At 39.9% G+C, this 13,960-nt stretch overlaps 1 protein-coding gene across 7 annotated transcripts in view; it reads left to right on the top strand.

The window, feature by feature from the left end:
- The window catches only part of LOC148103139 (uncharacterized), a 193,774-nt gene extending 180,338 nt beyond the window's left edge, over positions 1-13,436 (top strand). The window contains exons 1-9 of one of the 7 annotated variants that reach the window (XM_087838517.1): positions 5,234-5,402; positions 7,038-7,381; positions 7,505-7,515; positions 7,981-8,066; positions 8,854-9,174; positions 10,021-10,353; positions 12,224-12,553; positions 12,725-13,054; positions 13,125-13,436. In XM_087838517.1, the coding sequence (XP_087694643.1) occupies positions 5,330-5,402; positions 7,038-7,381; positions 7,505-7,515; positions 7,981-8,066; positions 8,854-9,174; positions 10,021-10,353; positions 12,224-12,553; positions 12,725-13,054; positions 13,125-13,216 (1,920 nt within the window). In that variant the 5' untranslated portion in view covers positions 5,234-5,329 and the 3' untranslated portion in view covers positions 13,217-13,436. The other 6 variants (XM_087838516.1, XM_087838518.1, XM_087838514.1 and 3 more) reach the window with 6 other exon arrangements.
- Positions 13,437-13,960: the final 524 nt, after the last annotated feature.

Genomic DNA, 13,960 nt, shown 5'->3' with positions numbered 1-13,960 from the left:
GTTAGTGTACACAGTGAGGACACTGACAGAGCAGGGTGCGCATGTTTAACATAACCTGCAGGACGTCTGTGACAGGAAGTGAGAAGCAGAGCCGTCCTCTTAAACCTGACGGACCTGAGCGATGGTCCTGCAGAACACATAGGTCCTGATGAAACACAGACCTGACCCGCAGACATAGATTAGGACAAATTACTGTTCACACACACACACACACACACACGCGCACACACACACACACACACACGCACACACACATCTGCTCACATCTGTTGGAAAAGATCTCGTCAGGCCGGATAAACGAGTGTGTGTCTAATTCAATTAGGCTGCTGTGAATTTCACACTTCATCAACACACACACATTTGCACCAGATGTGTGTGAAGAATCAGTTTGTGTTGAACATGTTTCACCTTCATGCAACCTCACAGACAAGGGAGGAGGAAATGTGGGGGCAGGAATCAAGGAGACACAAGGAGGAGACCGAAAAGAAGAGATTAAAGAAGAGTGAAATTATTGAGGAGACAAGGAGAGAGGAGGTAATGAAGCAGAGGTCAAGGGTGAAGGAAACTTTGAGACAAGGAAAAACAAGGAGGCAGGAGATGAGCTGAAAGAAGAAAAGGGTAAAAGAGTAAAGAAGTAAGGAACAAGGAGACTGGAGACAAGAAAGGAGGCATGAAGAGGGAACAGAAATAAGGAAGCTAACTTGGGGCACAAGGAGACAACAGGAGAGAGGAGGTAACGGGGATGGAGATGAGGAGGCTATGAGTGTGAATAAAGTGATAGAAGAGTGAAGCTTTTTCATTCTTTAAACAAACGTAGAAAATCACAGCTTGACAAAAAACATCACAGCCTTTGTTTTCAATCATGTGACTCTGACGCCCTCTGCTGGCCAGCGCTGACATCACACAGCTCACAGAAGAAACGTTTGTTTGGATTCAGGTTCATTTCTGCTGATGAGCATTGATCTGATGATGATCAGCACTCTCAGAGTGATGCATCTTCATGAAGGGGGAAACAGGAAGTCTTCCTCATGCTCTGCCTCCACGACTCTGAGAGGAAGAGAAGGAAGGAGGAAGCTGCTGTCTGGAGATGTTCCCACGGGGTCCACAGCAGGTCTGACCTCAGTTTCCTTTTTACACACAAAAACCTGCCATTCATTTTACATTTGATCTTCTTCTGTGGTGCCTGACGTCTGCCTGGTGTTCCCAGTCACGCCCTCCAGGTCTCACTGTCGTTGCCCACATGAGCACTAAAGTGTCATTAACAGTCTGCAGTGAGATGCTGCAGTGTTGTCCTGATGATTGTTCAGCATGTAGTGTCACTCAGCACAGAGCTCCAGCTTCAAACCAGCTGCTGAGGCACGACTTTGTCATAAGTTCTGAAAGTTTGTTACTCTTGTTTGATTTGAGCTGCTGGCTGGAGTGACCCAACAGAACAGCCTCTCTGCTTCATTCAGGAAAGCAGAGTCAGCTGTAGGGAACTCCAGGCCTCGAGGGCCGGTGTCCTGGAGGTTTTTGATCTTACGTGGGTCTACACAGCTAAATCAAATGATTAGTTCATTAGCAGGCCTCTGGAGAACTGCAAGACATGCTGAGGAAGTAATTTAGCCATTTAAATCAGCTGTGTTGGATCAAGCACACAGGACACCGGCCCTCGAGGCCTGGAGTTGCCCACCCCTGCTTTAGCTGTAAAACCACAAAAGCTTTTGATAGGAAATCACATTTTTTCCACATGAAAAAGACATGTCTGTGAAAAATAAATAAAATGTCTGTGAAATCACAAGTTTACATGACTAAATAAGCTTGTAACACTAAAAGTATCCATATAATTTTGTAATTACTTGTTTTTTTGTATAAAAATATCACTAAGACATGAAATTAGGAACCATTTAGCATCCAGTCAGACTTCACACTTTAGTTTTAAACACAGAAGCAGTGGGTGTACAGTGAACAGCGTTGACCAGCCTCATCAGGAATGTTGCTCGTTCACTTCTGCTACATTTTTAAATCCCAAAACTTCAATTATATTGCACGAAATGGTCAGGTGTGACAAAAGCATGTATGCATGATTACAGTTTTTACTACCGTGTGGAGTTTTTCCCATTTTGTGGATAAGCTTTTTTTCCACTTTTATTTACTCTCAAACAGGGTGTAAAACCTTGTGCATGGAGTCTTGTACAAGTTAATAAAGCTTACTTCTGACCAATGACAGCCATGCTGAGGTGAGCTGTTGACGATATGCTAAACTGTTGGTTAGCGTTGGTATTAGCCTCTGTTAGCCTCTGCTAGCTGCAAACAGCAGCTAACAAAGGCTTTTCCACTTTCCTTGAAGTTGATTGTAACAGGGCGGCCCTTAGCGGCTGGAAACACAGTGAGATGGACCAAGGCCAGTGTAGTGGAACAAAGTATTTATTTTCTATACAGCTCTCCTCACAACAATTAACTCATCGAGCTTCTTCATAACATAATATCAACCCTCTCTAATGACAACCGGCGGCCTTAAATATGTTCAGCTGTCACAGACTAAACCATTCTTCCACTCTCAGGTAAAAATGATTAGATCCCAACCTTCCACCACAGTTTACAATATATCAATTAGAATAAATACATAAATACATTTTCATATTAATAAATATTTCACACTTTAATTTTACACCAAACCCAATATTGTAAAAACCCAAAAACCCAAGCACAAAAAGATTCACCACACTCTCTTAACCCATGGTCTCTCCCAGAACCTTTAAATGGTGTCTGGACCCCCGGGGAAACATTTGCCCAAACACCTTGGAGAGGACACAGGCAAGAAAAGTGAGTTATCTTACAAACAATTATTTGCACCACTTTATTCCTACATTTCACACATGCATGCACGCATTAGTTTTCCTTACTGGTAACTAGTGATGGTGAGATGAAGCCTTGTGATGAACTGAAGCTTTCCATCCAACTAGTCGACTCATGGTTCGAAGCATTGTGATGATTCAGTTGCTCTACTGCGCCATCAAGTGGACAGTTCAAGTGAAGCGGGCTCTGTGATTATAATGATGTGTAAACCTCTAAACTGAATAAATAAATTGTTTTCTTGGTTTTTTATCCTGAATATTGTCTCAGTATGTGTGATACAAAAGAGAAAGTGGAAACTATCAGGACAGAGTTTTGGTATGATTGTGTAACTGTTAGCCTCAGACAGTCAGTCAATAGTATAGTTCAGACCATAGATCAGTACATTTGCATATTTTTATAACTATAAAAAGAAAGCTGACACTTTCGAGACTTTATCTGAGGTGTAAGCATCACAGCAGATGCCTTTGTGTCAACGTAGCTGAGGCTAAAACAGAAAAACGATTTTATAAAAATATTCTGCAGTAGATCAAAAACGAAAGAAAACCATTAATCGACAAATGAACATTACCTGATGCTGCTGAAGCAGAGCAAATTACAGAGGTTTTATTAGAGACACAGCTGAGCGTTTTGCAATTTTGCATAATGTTAAAAAGTTTAAATTTGTTTAGTAGCCTACTGAACGGCAGAAATTAGGTTTTCTTTTCGGAAGTAAGTAAAAGGGAAAAAAACGATACACAACGGTAGACTTGTGCATAACAAGCAAGCGAATAATGCAGAAAACAGATTTTTAGACAGGAAACTGTTGTTGGAGTAAGTAAGGGAGTCCTCTTCCTTACATGGATCCTTCATCGTTTGTTTGTATTTATGTTTTTTGGCAGTTCTAGTAAATTGTAAACTCAGTCAAGAAAATCTAGATAAATGACAGATTTGTGTATGAAATGTTTTTAAGTATAGTTTTTACAGTACTTCATCTGCAAACAGACTGTTTTTCAATGAGGCCTAATACTTTTTCTTATGTTGAAAGCTGATAGAGGATAGGGTTTGATGAATATCTGTGAGAGATTAGAGATTCAGAACAGAAACGCTAAGGCTGTTAATGTTTGTCTTTTACTATTTTTCTTGTATCCACTGATGTTTGTTAATCAATGTACGGTCTGCACATTTCTTCTGTGTGTGATGAGCATTTATTTGTATAAACGAAAAAAACTAGCTGTCACAACACAAATCAGTCAAATGTCTGTTGCTGCATTTCTGCCCTGACCTTTGACCCCATGCTCAGACTAAAGGTTCACACAGGCTGGTGTGTAAAAACAGCTAACAATGCATTTCTGTGTAAAGCATCATTTGTAGTAAACATTTAATGCCTGTTTCAGTTTTACAGGAGAGCAAAGGTCAGTGAAGGGAATGACTGTAGTGCAAATACAGGTGATGTCAGTGAGGATGTGACCCTGCTGCCCTCTCCTACACAGAGGAGACATTGTTACCCCAATACTGTCAGGCCAACATCAGCAATAAAAACAGGGAAGATGTGGGGTTAATGTGCACTAATGTTAAAGAAGATTGTCTCACAGGGTTTTAGAGAAGCATTACATGTTAACTACAGTAGCTCCATAATGAAGTGAGTAACACGGGAAAAAGTTTTTAATCGTTTTTTTACTTTAGGAACTGCATCACATGACTGTATTATTATCGTGCTTTTAGATTTAACAGCTGCCTTTGATACAGTGGATCATAAGATTTTAATTTCCAGTTTAGAGCAGTTGGTGGGAGTGCCGCACTGCAGTGGTTCAGATCCTAATTGGCAGACCAAACTTTCTCTGTGAAACTTGGTGAGTTTGTATCCTCTGCTGCTTCTTTTCAATGTGGGGTTGCACAGGGTTCAGTTTCAGGCTCGCTTCTTTTCTCCTTATATCTGCTAACCCTTGGCTCTATTTTCAGGAAACATGGGATTTTTTTCAACTGTTTTGCCGATGACTCCCAGATTTATTTCCCTCTTAAAAGATAAATGGTTTCTCAGTAGACCCTCTGCTCATGTCTTGATGAAATAAGGGCCTGGATGGCTTTGAACTTTTTACATTTTAATGAGCAGAAAACAGAAGTGATGGTTTTTGGTGGCACTTCTGAGACCACTACTATGGATCTTGGTTTGCTGGCACAGTATGTTAAACCAGTCATCACTAATCTGCACAGCAAAATCTACAGTGTTAAAAAATAACAGATTAAAATCTCAGATTTAAAGCAGGAAGTTTTTAAATGTGCAAATAGGTTATAAAGGTTTTTACTCTAATGAACGCTTCTTTCATTCAAACAGTTTCTTCTTTACTGGCTGAAGCTTTTGTGAACACTCCTCCTCCTGCTGCTTTTAAAAAAGTGTTTCCTCTTCCTGAATGAAAACAATCCACAGGTGTGATGTGTGACATGGAGAGCAGCCAGAAAACAACTTTGGCTTCTTGGCAGGATTATTTAATCTCTTAGTCGGTTCAGGTTGAAGATGAACTTTGTAGATGTCTACTCTATGTATAGCAACATGAAGATTTTGGATTTGTTTGTGATCCTCCTGTACGGTAAGAACAGCTTCCTTTAGACTTATGACACACACACATATTTACACAAACACACACACCTGCACACAGTCAGACAGGTTTGTGCATGTTGATCAGGAAGATAAGTTCTCAAATGCCGCAGGCTATTCTCACATAGTTAAAGCCAAAAGAGAGAATTGTTATTTGTTTTAGGACCAAGTGTATGTTTGCAGTAAATTTTACCATGTAAAAGAGACAAAACGTAATTCTAGTCCTCTTATTTTTTTTATTTTTTTTTATTTTTTTGGGGGGTGGGACTCAAACACAAACACACTGAAACTGAGTAAAATCTAAAGTCCAGCTGTAATCCAGGCCTGAGTTATGAACAGTAAGACAGTCAGTGGGTAAAAAAACACAGGCAAGGGGGAGAGATGACAGACAAAATATAAAAACAGCAAAAGATACACACACACACAAATGGCATTACTACAGACAGAAACCTCAGCTTCATAGCTTGTAACCTCACTTGTAAACTTGAACACTTGTGAGCCGTCCAGCATTTTAAACTCCACATAGAAAAAAAACAACACCTCGGACTTTCATTACCATGGAGACACTTCATTACATCACCCACACAGAAGACAGGCAGCTGTTATATATTTGAATACAGGTGTTATACATGGTTCATCAGGGACCAAGCACACAAATTCATTGTAAAAGGACTGGTAGAGAGAACGTGTAGAAGCAGCATCGCTGCCATTCAGACTTTCATCCATTAAAATGAATGTTCTCAGTCACCAAACATCTTGGAAATAGTCTTTGAGCATGAAGAATCCCCGTCTGATATTGGTCACCTCAAAGAGTAAGAGGTGGGCAGATGAACTGAATCTGCCAGTCTGCCCCTCAAGCTGCTCCACATACGCTTCACATTTGATAAACATCGTCATGAATTCCTTCCTACTTTTGTTTTGCTTCCAGCACGATAAAATCACACTTCATGCACAGCTCTCTCTCTCTCTCTGTGTTTCCCGTCTAAAAATCTGTTTTCTTCATTATTCGCTTGCACACAAGTCTACCGTTGTTTACAGCGCTGTCGGCCGCTGTTTTTTTTTAAAATTCCTTTTACTTACTTCTGAAAAGAAGGCCCAATTTCCACCGTTCAATAGGCTACTGAACAAATTTAAACTTTTTAAAAATTTAAATAAATTCCCATGCCAGGAAAATCGCCTTCATGTTTTTGCTGTGTTTTATCCTCAGTTACAAACGCATCTGCTGTGATGCTTACACCTTTGATAAAGTCTCGCAAGTGTCAGCTCTCTATTTATAGATATAAAAATATGAAAATGTACTGATGCATGATCTGAATTATAATATATCTGACTGTCTGAGGAAAAATTTCCCCGATTCAAATTGAATCCACTTGATTCTAGAAATCAGTGACGATACCTAATCACTATTACTGTCACTGCACTTTATCAAAATATAAAACATCTTGGTGTATTTTTCTACATATAGTAACCATTTGCACAGAATTTAGTCTTTTTTAAAGGCATTTTTTATATTGAGTTTTTCGATGGTTTTCTAATACATTTCGAATTCACCTTTTCTTCCTGCCACTTGCAATGAATTGCTCCAGTGTGGGATCAATAAGGTCTTTGTCTTGGTCTGTCTCCCCAGTTTCCCAGTGTGCCTCAGGTGTGAAGGTACTAGAGGGGGTGGAGTTTGTTCTCCTGCCCTGTGAGTTTCCCACTTTTGAAGTAAAAGAATCCACAGCTGTGTGGAGTCGCTATGACCTCAATCCCTCCACAGTGCACCTGCGTCGACGAGAAGGCGATGACCTTCACAACCAAAATGAGCAGTTCAGCGGCCGAACGTCCATGAATCCTGACGCTCTGGAAACTGGAGCCCTCACTCTGACTCTGAAAAAGCTTCAGCTGTCTGACAGCGGCAGCTACACCTGCACCGTCCGTAAGTTTGGAGTTGAAGTCAGTCAGTCAAGAGTGGAACTGCAGGTTCAGAGGGTCAAAGTGGAGGTTAAAGGTGGAGGTCAGTGCAAAGAGATTCAAAATCACATGGAGTGTCACAGAGTGTTAATCATTTTATGTTAACATCATGTAATTTTCATGTTTTCGTTGTGTTATAAGTTCCCATCAGTGTCCCAGTGGCTCTGGGTGTCCTGGCTGTAGTTGCAGCTGTCGTCGTGGGTGTTGGAGTTTACTTCAGACACTATTTTAAGAAAGGTATGTTGTGTGTGTGATGTGTTTGCATTGTGAATAAATATTGATTGCATACAATTATTGAGCTCAAGGTTTTTGTTCCATCTGCGAATTTAGCAGTTGATTCAGTATTAGTTAGATTAAATCTCCACCTGAGTTACAGACATGATGAATCCAAAGCTTTCGTTAAAGATTACATAAATTCACCTCATGTGTCTTTTTCTTTACTTTTTATTGACCTCAACAAAAAATTGAAAGATGTAAAGATTTTTAACTCAGAAGATGTTAGAAATAAAAAGTCCAGTGGTCAGAGAATTAAACTTCACACTAGAATCATTAACAGACGCTGGATGCTGTTGAATAGATAACTTAGTGAAATGAAACGTTTGTCACATGGAAATTAGTTTGTCACCCTGTCAAATACTGCTTGTCTTTAGTGTTTTTGTGGGTGTTCGAGTTTACTTTAGACAATATTATATATGTATATATATATATATATATATATATATATATATATATATATATATATATACATATTTATATAAAAACACCCAGCACGCCCCTGCGGGCGGTTTATCCTTCAAGCTCGGGTCCTCTACCAGAGGCCTGGGAGCTTGAGGGTCCTGCGCAGTATCTTAGCTGTTCCCAGGACTGCGCTCTTCTGGACAGAGATCTCCGATGTTATTCCCGGGATCTGCTGGAGCCACTCGACTAGCTTGGGAGTCACCGCACCGAGTGCTCCGATTACCACGGGGACCACCGATACCTTCACCCTCCACATCCTCTCGAGCTCTTCTCTGAGCCCTTGGTATTTCTCCAGCTTTTCGTGTTCCTTCTTCCTGATATTGCTGTCATTCGGAACCGCTACATCGATCACTACGGCTGTCTTCTTCTGTTTGTCTACCACCACTATGTCCGGTTGGTTAGCCACCACCATTTTGTCCGTCTGTATCTGGAAGTCCCACAGGATCTTAGCTCGGTCATTCTCCACCACCCTTGGGGGCGTCTCCCATTTTGACCTCGGGACTTCCAGGTTATACTCGGCACAGATGTTCCTGTATACTATGCCGGCCACTTGGTTATGGCGTTCCATGTATGCCTGGCGTATATATATATATATATATATATATATATATATATATATATATATATATATATATATATATACTAATTGAATTACTCTTTTCTCCACTCATGTATTTTACATGTCAACATGGGGGCTTTGACAGACTGCGCGCACAAATCATTATTTGTTTTTTCTTACTTCACAGTCCCACAGGTGGATGTGGATTCGGGGGTGGAGTCTGTTCAGCTGCCCTTTATAACCACAGGTTACCGACGTGAAGATGTAACTGTAGAGTGGACTGACAGCTCCAACAGGATAGTCCACGTGTTTAAAAATGGTTCTGACCACCTTAAAAAACAGCACTGGTTTTACAGAAATCGGACAAAGATGAACAAAAACCTGCGGATAGCTGTGGACCTCAGCCTGACTCTGAAATACCCGACAAACAGAGACGCACTCACCTACACCTGCACCGTCTATGACAGGGAGGGGGACATCCTAAAGAAGAAACAAGTGAAGCTCTATGTCAGAGGTGAGTGCTGTAGACAGAAGATGAAGATGTGAGTCATGAATTAAAGAACTTGGTGACCTGGTGATAATCTGTCCCTGAGATGAACAGGACTTGATGAGTACAGTAAGATCTATTAGTTTAGGTTTTTCAATCATTACTTTTTTATCAGCTCAAACTAAAGATGTGACACAAGTCCAAGAAATTGAGGAGTTTAAGAGAAATTTTAAAAGACGAGTCATTTTTTACATAGTTCCATATTTCAAGAGGCTCAAAAGTAATTTTACAATCAATATTTTTTTGAATGAAAATATTATAATGATAATGTTTTTGAGTCAATGTCAGCCTGAAATCTAGCACCAGGATTTTGAGAATCAGATTTTTTGAAGGAAACTCACATGAGCTTCTTCTATTTCCCCCTTGTTAAAATGCTGCACGTTTTTACGAGTCTGGACCTGCAGAGATGAGAACAACAGTTCATTTAACAAAAGTTGATACTAATCTACATGTAATGAACTATTAAGTAGGCAAGCTCCCATAACAGTCTATTAACGTTTCCAGTTTGGGGTGTAGGAAGTGAAGATAAAGAGAGATGGCACCTCTTTCTACAAAGTTGAGGGTTTTTTTTTTACACAGTTTAGAGACTTGACCTGGACTGTGTGAAAATAAACAAAATGATAAATTTCTTCCTATAATTGAGTTAGGACACCAAATATAACACTGTGTCTGCTCAGAGGAGCAACGGGACAAATCCCAGGCTGCAGCCAGTCAAACATGCTTTCAATGCAGATGTTTTACTTTATCCAAACAAAATGTGCTGAGTGCTGATGATGCTGTGTTCAGCTCATTGTGGTATTTTTCTCCTTTCAGTTCCCCAGGTGGAGGTGGAGCAGGGGGTCGAGTCTGTACAGCTGCCCTGGAAAACCAAACTTCACCTGCCTAAAGACAGTAAAGTGGAGTGGACCTGCATTTACATCCGGACCACAAAAATCCACGTGTATGAGAACAGCTCTGACCAGCTTGAAGAGCAAGACCACTTTTACAGAGACCGAACGAAGATGAATGAAGACCTGCTGAAAACTGGAGACCTCAGTCTGACCCTGAAATACCCCACAGAGAGAGACAACGATGTCTACACCTGCACCGTCTACAGCAGGGAGGGAAACATCCTGCTGAAGAGAGAAGTGAGGCTTCGAGTCAAAGGTCAGAATTAAAAGTTATTTTATAGCAACAAATAACAACAACAATTGCATCAAGGCATTTTACAAAGATTTTAACACTGAAATATTACTAGCATTTTTAATTATTTTCCAGTGATAGAAAATCAGCACTGCTCAGTGTTAGTCATTGATATTTCATCAATGATATTTTCATAGGGTTAATTTTTGAGACAAAATATCACGAGGTAGTCATGATTTTGCAAATATTCCATCTTGTAGTGCAGTTTGCACAAATTGTTGTAAAAATGCATTCAGCCTACAAACATTCCTGATGAGTCAAGATCTGCACAAATTAACAGAAACACTGAAGCAGCTCCACATTTTATTCTTATTGTCATGTTTGTCCTATTTGTCAGGTGACAGAAGAACCAACACAAAGCTCAGAGAGTACACAAGGTCATGACTGGGTGGTGCATGACTGTATTTGAAGCTATTTTTATTTTTGTATGATACCTGATTTATATGGAATATGGCTGAAGTAAACTAAAGTATAAAATACTTAGTCAGTCATTTGTTTAATAGTAATTTAACATTATATAATTCACATATAAAACTATGAATTGTAATTTTAAACGGTTTAAAAGCATGTAGAATAGCATATGTAGGCAAGTATATTTCTCCTTTTTTATCAAGAAACAAAGACAAATAGAAAAAAAGAAACAGGGCAGGGTTTGGTGGCTGAATCATCCGTCCCCACCAAGGCCAAAACCACATATTACATTTTGCAATGTAAAGAGTTACCAACATAGAAAGGTATAGTATTTATGGCTTTTTAAAGTTATTATCTGTAATACAGTAAGTAAATAGTGTAAACATACTTTATACACAAAATGAGTTGAGATCAGGAGTATCTGTAAGTAAGTAAGTAAAATTTATTTATATGGCACATTTCACAGATAAAAATCACAAAGTGCTTCACAATAAGATCAGACATACAAGTTAAAATTAATTAAAAGCCAGTTTGTATAAAAATGTCTTCAGCTGCTTTTTAATGGAGTCAGTAGAGTCTAGACAGCGTAAAGACAACGGCAGAGAGTTCCACAGCCTCGGTGAAAAGCCCGATCCCCATGTGTTATAAACCCAGTACATGGGACCACCAGTAACCTCTGACCTGAAGACCTAAGTGCTCGGGATGAAGCATGAGGTTTCAACAGGTCAGAGATATACTGGGGAGCTTCACCGTGCAGAGCTCTAAAAGTTACAACTAAAATTTTAAAATGAACCCTAAAATTTACAGGCAACCAATGAAGAGAAGCCAAAACTGGAGTAATGTGTGACCTCTTGTTAGTGCCAGTTAAAAGTCTTGCCGCTGCATTCTGTACAGACTGAAGGCGATCCAGAGCTGATTTGTTGAGACACATAAAAACTGTACTTCATTGATTTGATTGATCGCAATCTGTGTGTTACATGAACACACAGATTGTAGTTTTGGGTAAGTTTAAGGGTCCAAATATGTATTTTACTCAATGATATACAGATGAATCAACTAATTAATTAATTAATTAATCAACTTTTGTATACTGTTCGTTTTCTGGATTTTATCTTGATAATTTGTCTCACTTTGTTAAAATTAAACTACCATTAAAAATTCTTTAATTCTTTCTTTGTGAGCAAACCTACTCAAACTAAATGAGACTAAAGTGGACTGAAGGCAACAATTCAAAAGAAATGAAGAACAACCAATAAAATACATTAATTCTGAATTAAATTAGTGTAGTATATTTCATCTTTAGGAAATAAACACAAGCAAAGACAAAAATCATAGTTTGAGCCTAAAATTGAATATTAAGGTTCTCTTTGGAATCATTGAATAAAACTGCTGCTGTGTCATGTTGTCTTTGTTGTCCTCTCAGTCTGTCAGGTGGAGGTGGAGGAGGGGGCGGAGTCTGTCCAGCTGCCCTTCAAAACCACAGAAAACCTACCTGAAGATGCTGAAGTGGAGTGGTGGCGCTATGAACCTGATCCACCGATGACGGTTCACAAATATCACACCGGCTCTGACCAGCCTGAGGCAGGAGACCAGTTTTACAGAGAGCGAAACAAGATGAGAGACGACTCACTTAAAACTGGAGACCTCAGTTTGACCCTGAAACACCCCACAGACAGAGACAGTGGAAAGTACATCTGCAGAGTTGAGGGGAAAGGGATCAAGAGAAAGAAAACAGTTCTGCTGAGAGTGATGAGTCAGTGCAAATACCTATGAAATATTTGTTACAGTGTATTTGTTTATAAAATAACAATAACAATAATTAAATGTAAATATCGGACTGCAGCATCTATAAAGAAGCTTAATAAGGTGTTTTCTAGATTCACCGCTGTCTGTACAGCTCATGTTGTGTTTATTGTCCTCTCAGACTGTGTGGTGGAGGTGGAGGAGGGGGCGGAGTCTATCCAGCTGCCCTTCATAACCACAGAAAACCTGCCTGAAGATGCTACAGTTGTGTGGAAACGCATTGACCCATCAGTGTTGGTTTACATGTATATGAACGGCTCTGAGCAGCCTGACAAACAGGACCAGGTTTACAGAGACCGAACGAAGATGAACAAAGACCTGCTGAAAACTGGAGACCTCAGTCTGACCCTGAAACACCCCACAGAGAGAGACAGAGGAGAATACATCTGTAATGTCTGCAGCAAAGAAAGAAGCATTTCAAGAGAGACCACAGTGCTACTAAAGGTCAAAGGTCAGTATAAAAATATAAGTTTGTCTCTGGTTGTTTGTTCCTGTCTGACTGTCTTGTGTCTCCTCTGCAGGGAGAGTTCAGGTCCAGGATCAAACAGGGGACATCAGGAACAGAAGCAGCTCCATTGATCCGACTCCTCTGATGGCTGATCAATCAGTTTGACATCTGTGCTTAGTTTAGGATCATCTTTTAGTTCAAACTGAGATAGAATAAAATAAGGGTTTATCAAATAAATCATTTTTATTTAACTATGCAAAACATTGAGAACAAATATTTGTTATAATGGGTAAAGCTATTTAAAAAAGTTCTCAAGATGTTTTGATGTTTTCAAAATGTCCTGCAGTTAAAATTAAAGTCCCTTTCTCATGACTACACTTTAAGAAAGGTACTGGAGCACACAGCCTGCATGGCAGAGTTCCAAACGCTTGTCTCAAAAAAAACACCCTGGACTGATGAGTGTGTCTCATTACACACTCATCAGGACCCCCCCCCTCCCCCCATATGTATACCTATGTAGAACGTCATATGCTAATAAACTTATGCATAGTCATGTAACCGCAATAAAGAGCTGTGTTACGAGGGAGCAGACGAGAGCGACTGGGGTCAAGCGAAGGAACGGCGCTTGTCATAGTTCTCTCCCTCGTGCACGAGATCAAAGTGTTCTGGTTCGTGTCCAATGCTTTTTGCTGTTGTAGTAGAATTGTCTCGTTCCACCAGTGGGTTTGTGCTAGACAGACCCATCACTGAACAGACTTAATTTTAAAAGAAGTATCAGCTCAGTCAATAAAAACTTCCAACTGTTAACTCAACACGTTCTCACTCCCAACTCGTCAAATGTGTGACGCATGGTCAGGCTCCCTCTGCTTCACTTATCGATGCAGGGTACCCCCTCGCGTCGAGAATTGA

Source organism: Neolamprologus brichardi, chromosome 3, assembly GCF_056152115.1.
Source record: "Neolamprologus brichardi isolate AB-2024 chromosome 3, ASM5615211v1, whole genome shotgun sequence".
Classification (NCBI taxonomy): domain Eukaryota; kingdom Metazoa; phylum Chordata; class Actinopteri; order Cichliformes; family Cichlidae; genus Neolamprologus; species Neolamprologus brichardi.
This window is presented reverse-complemented; position numbering and strand designations above follow the sequence as displayed.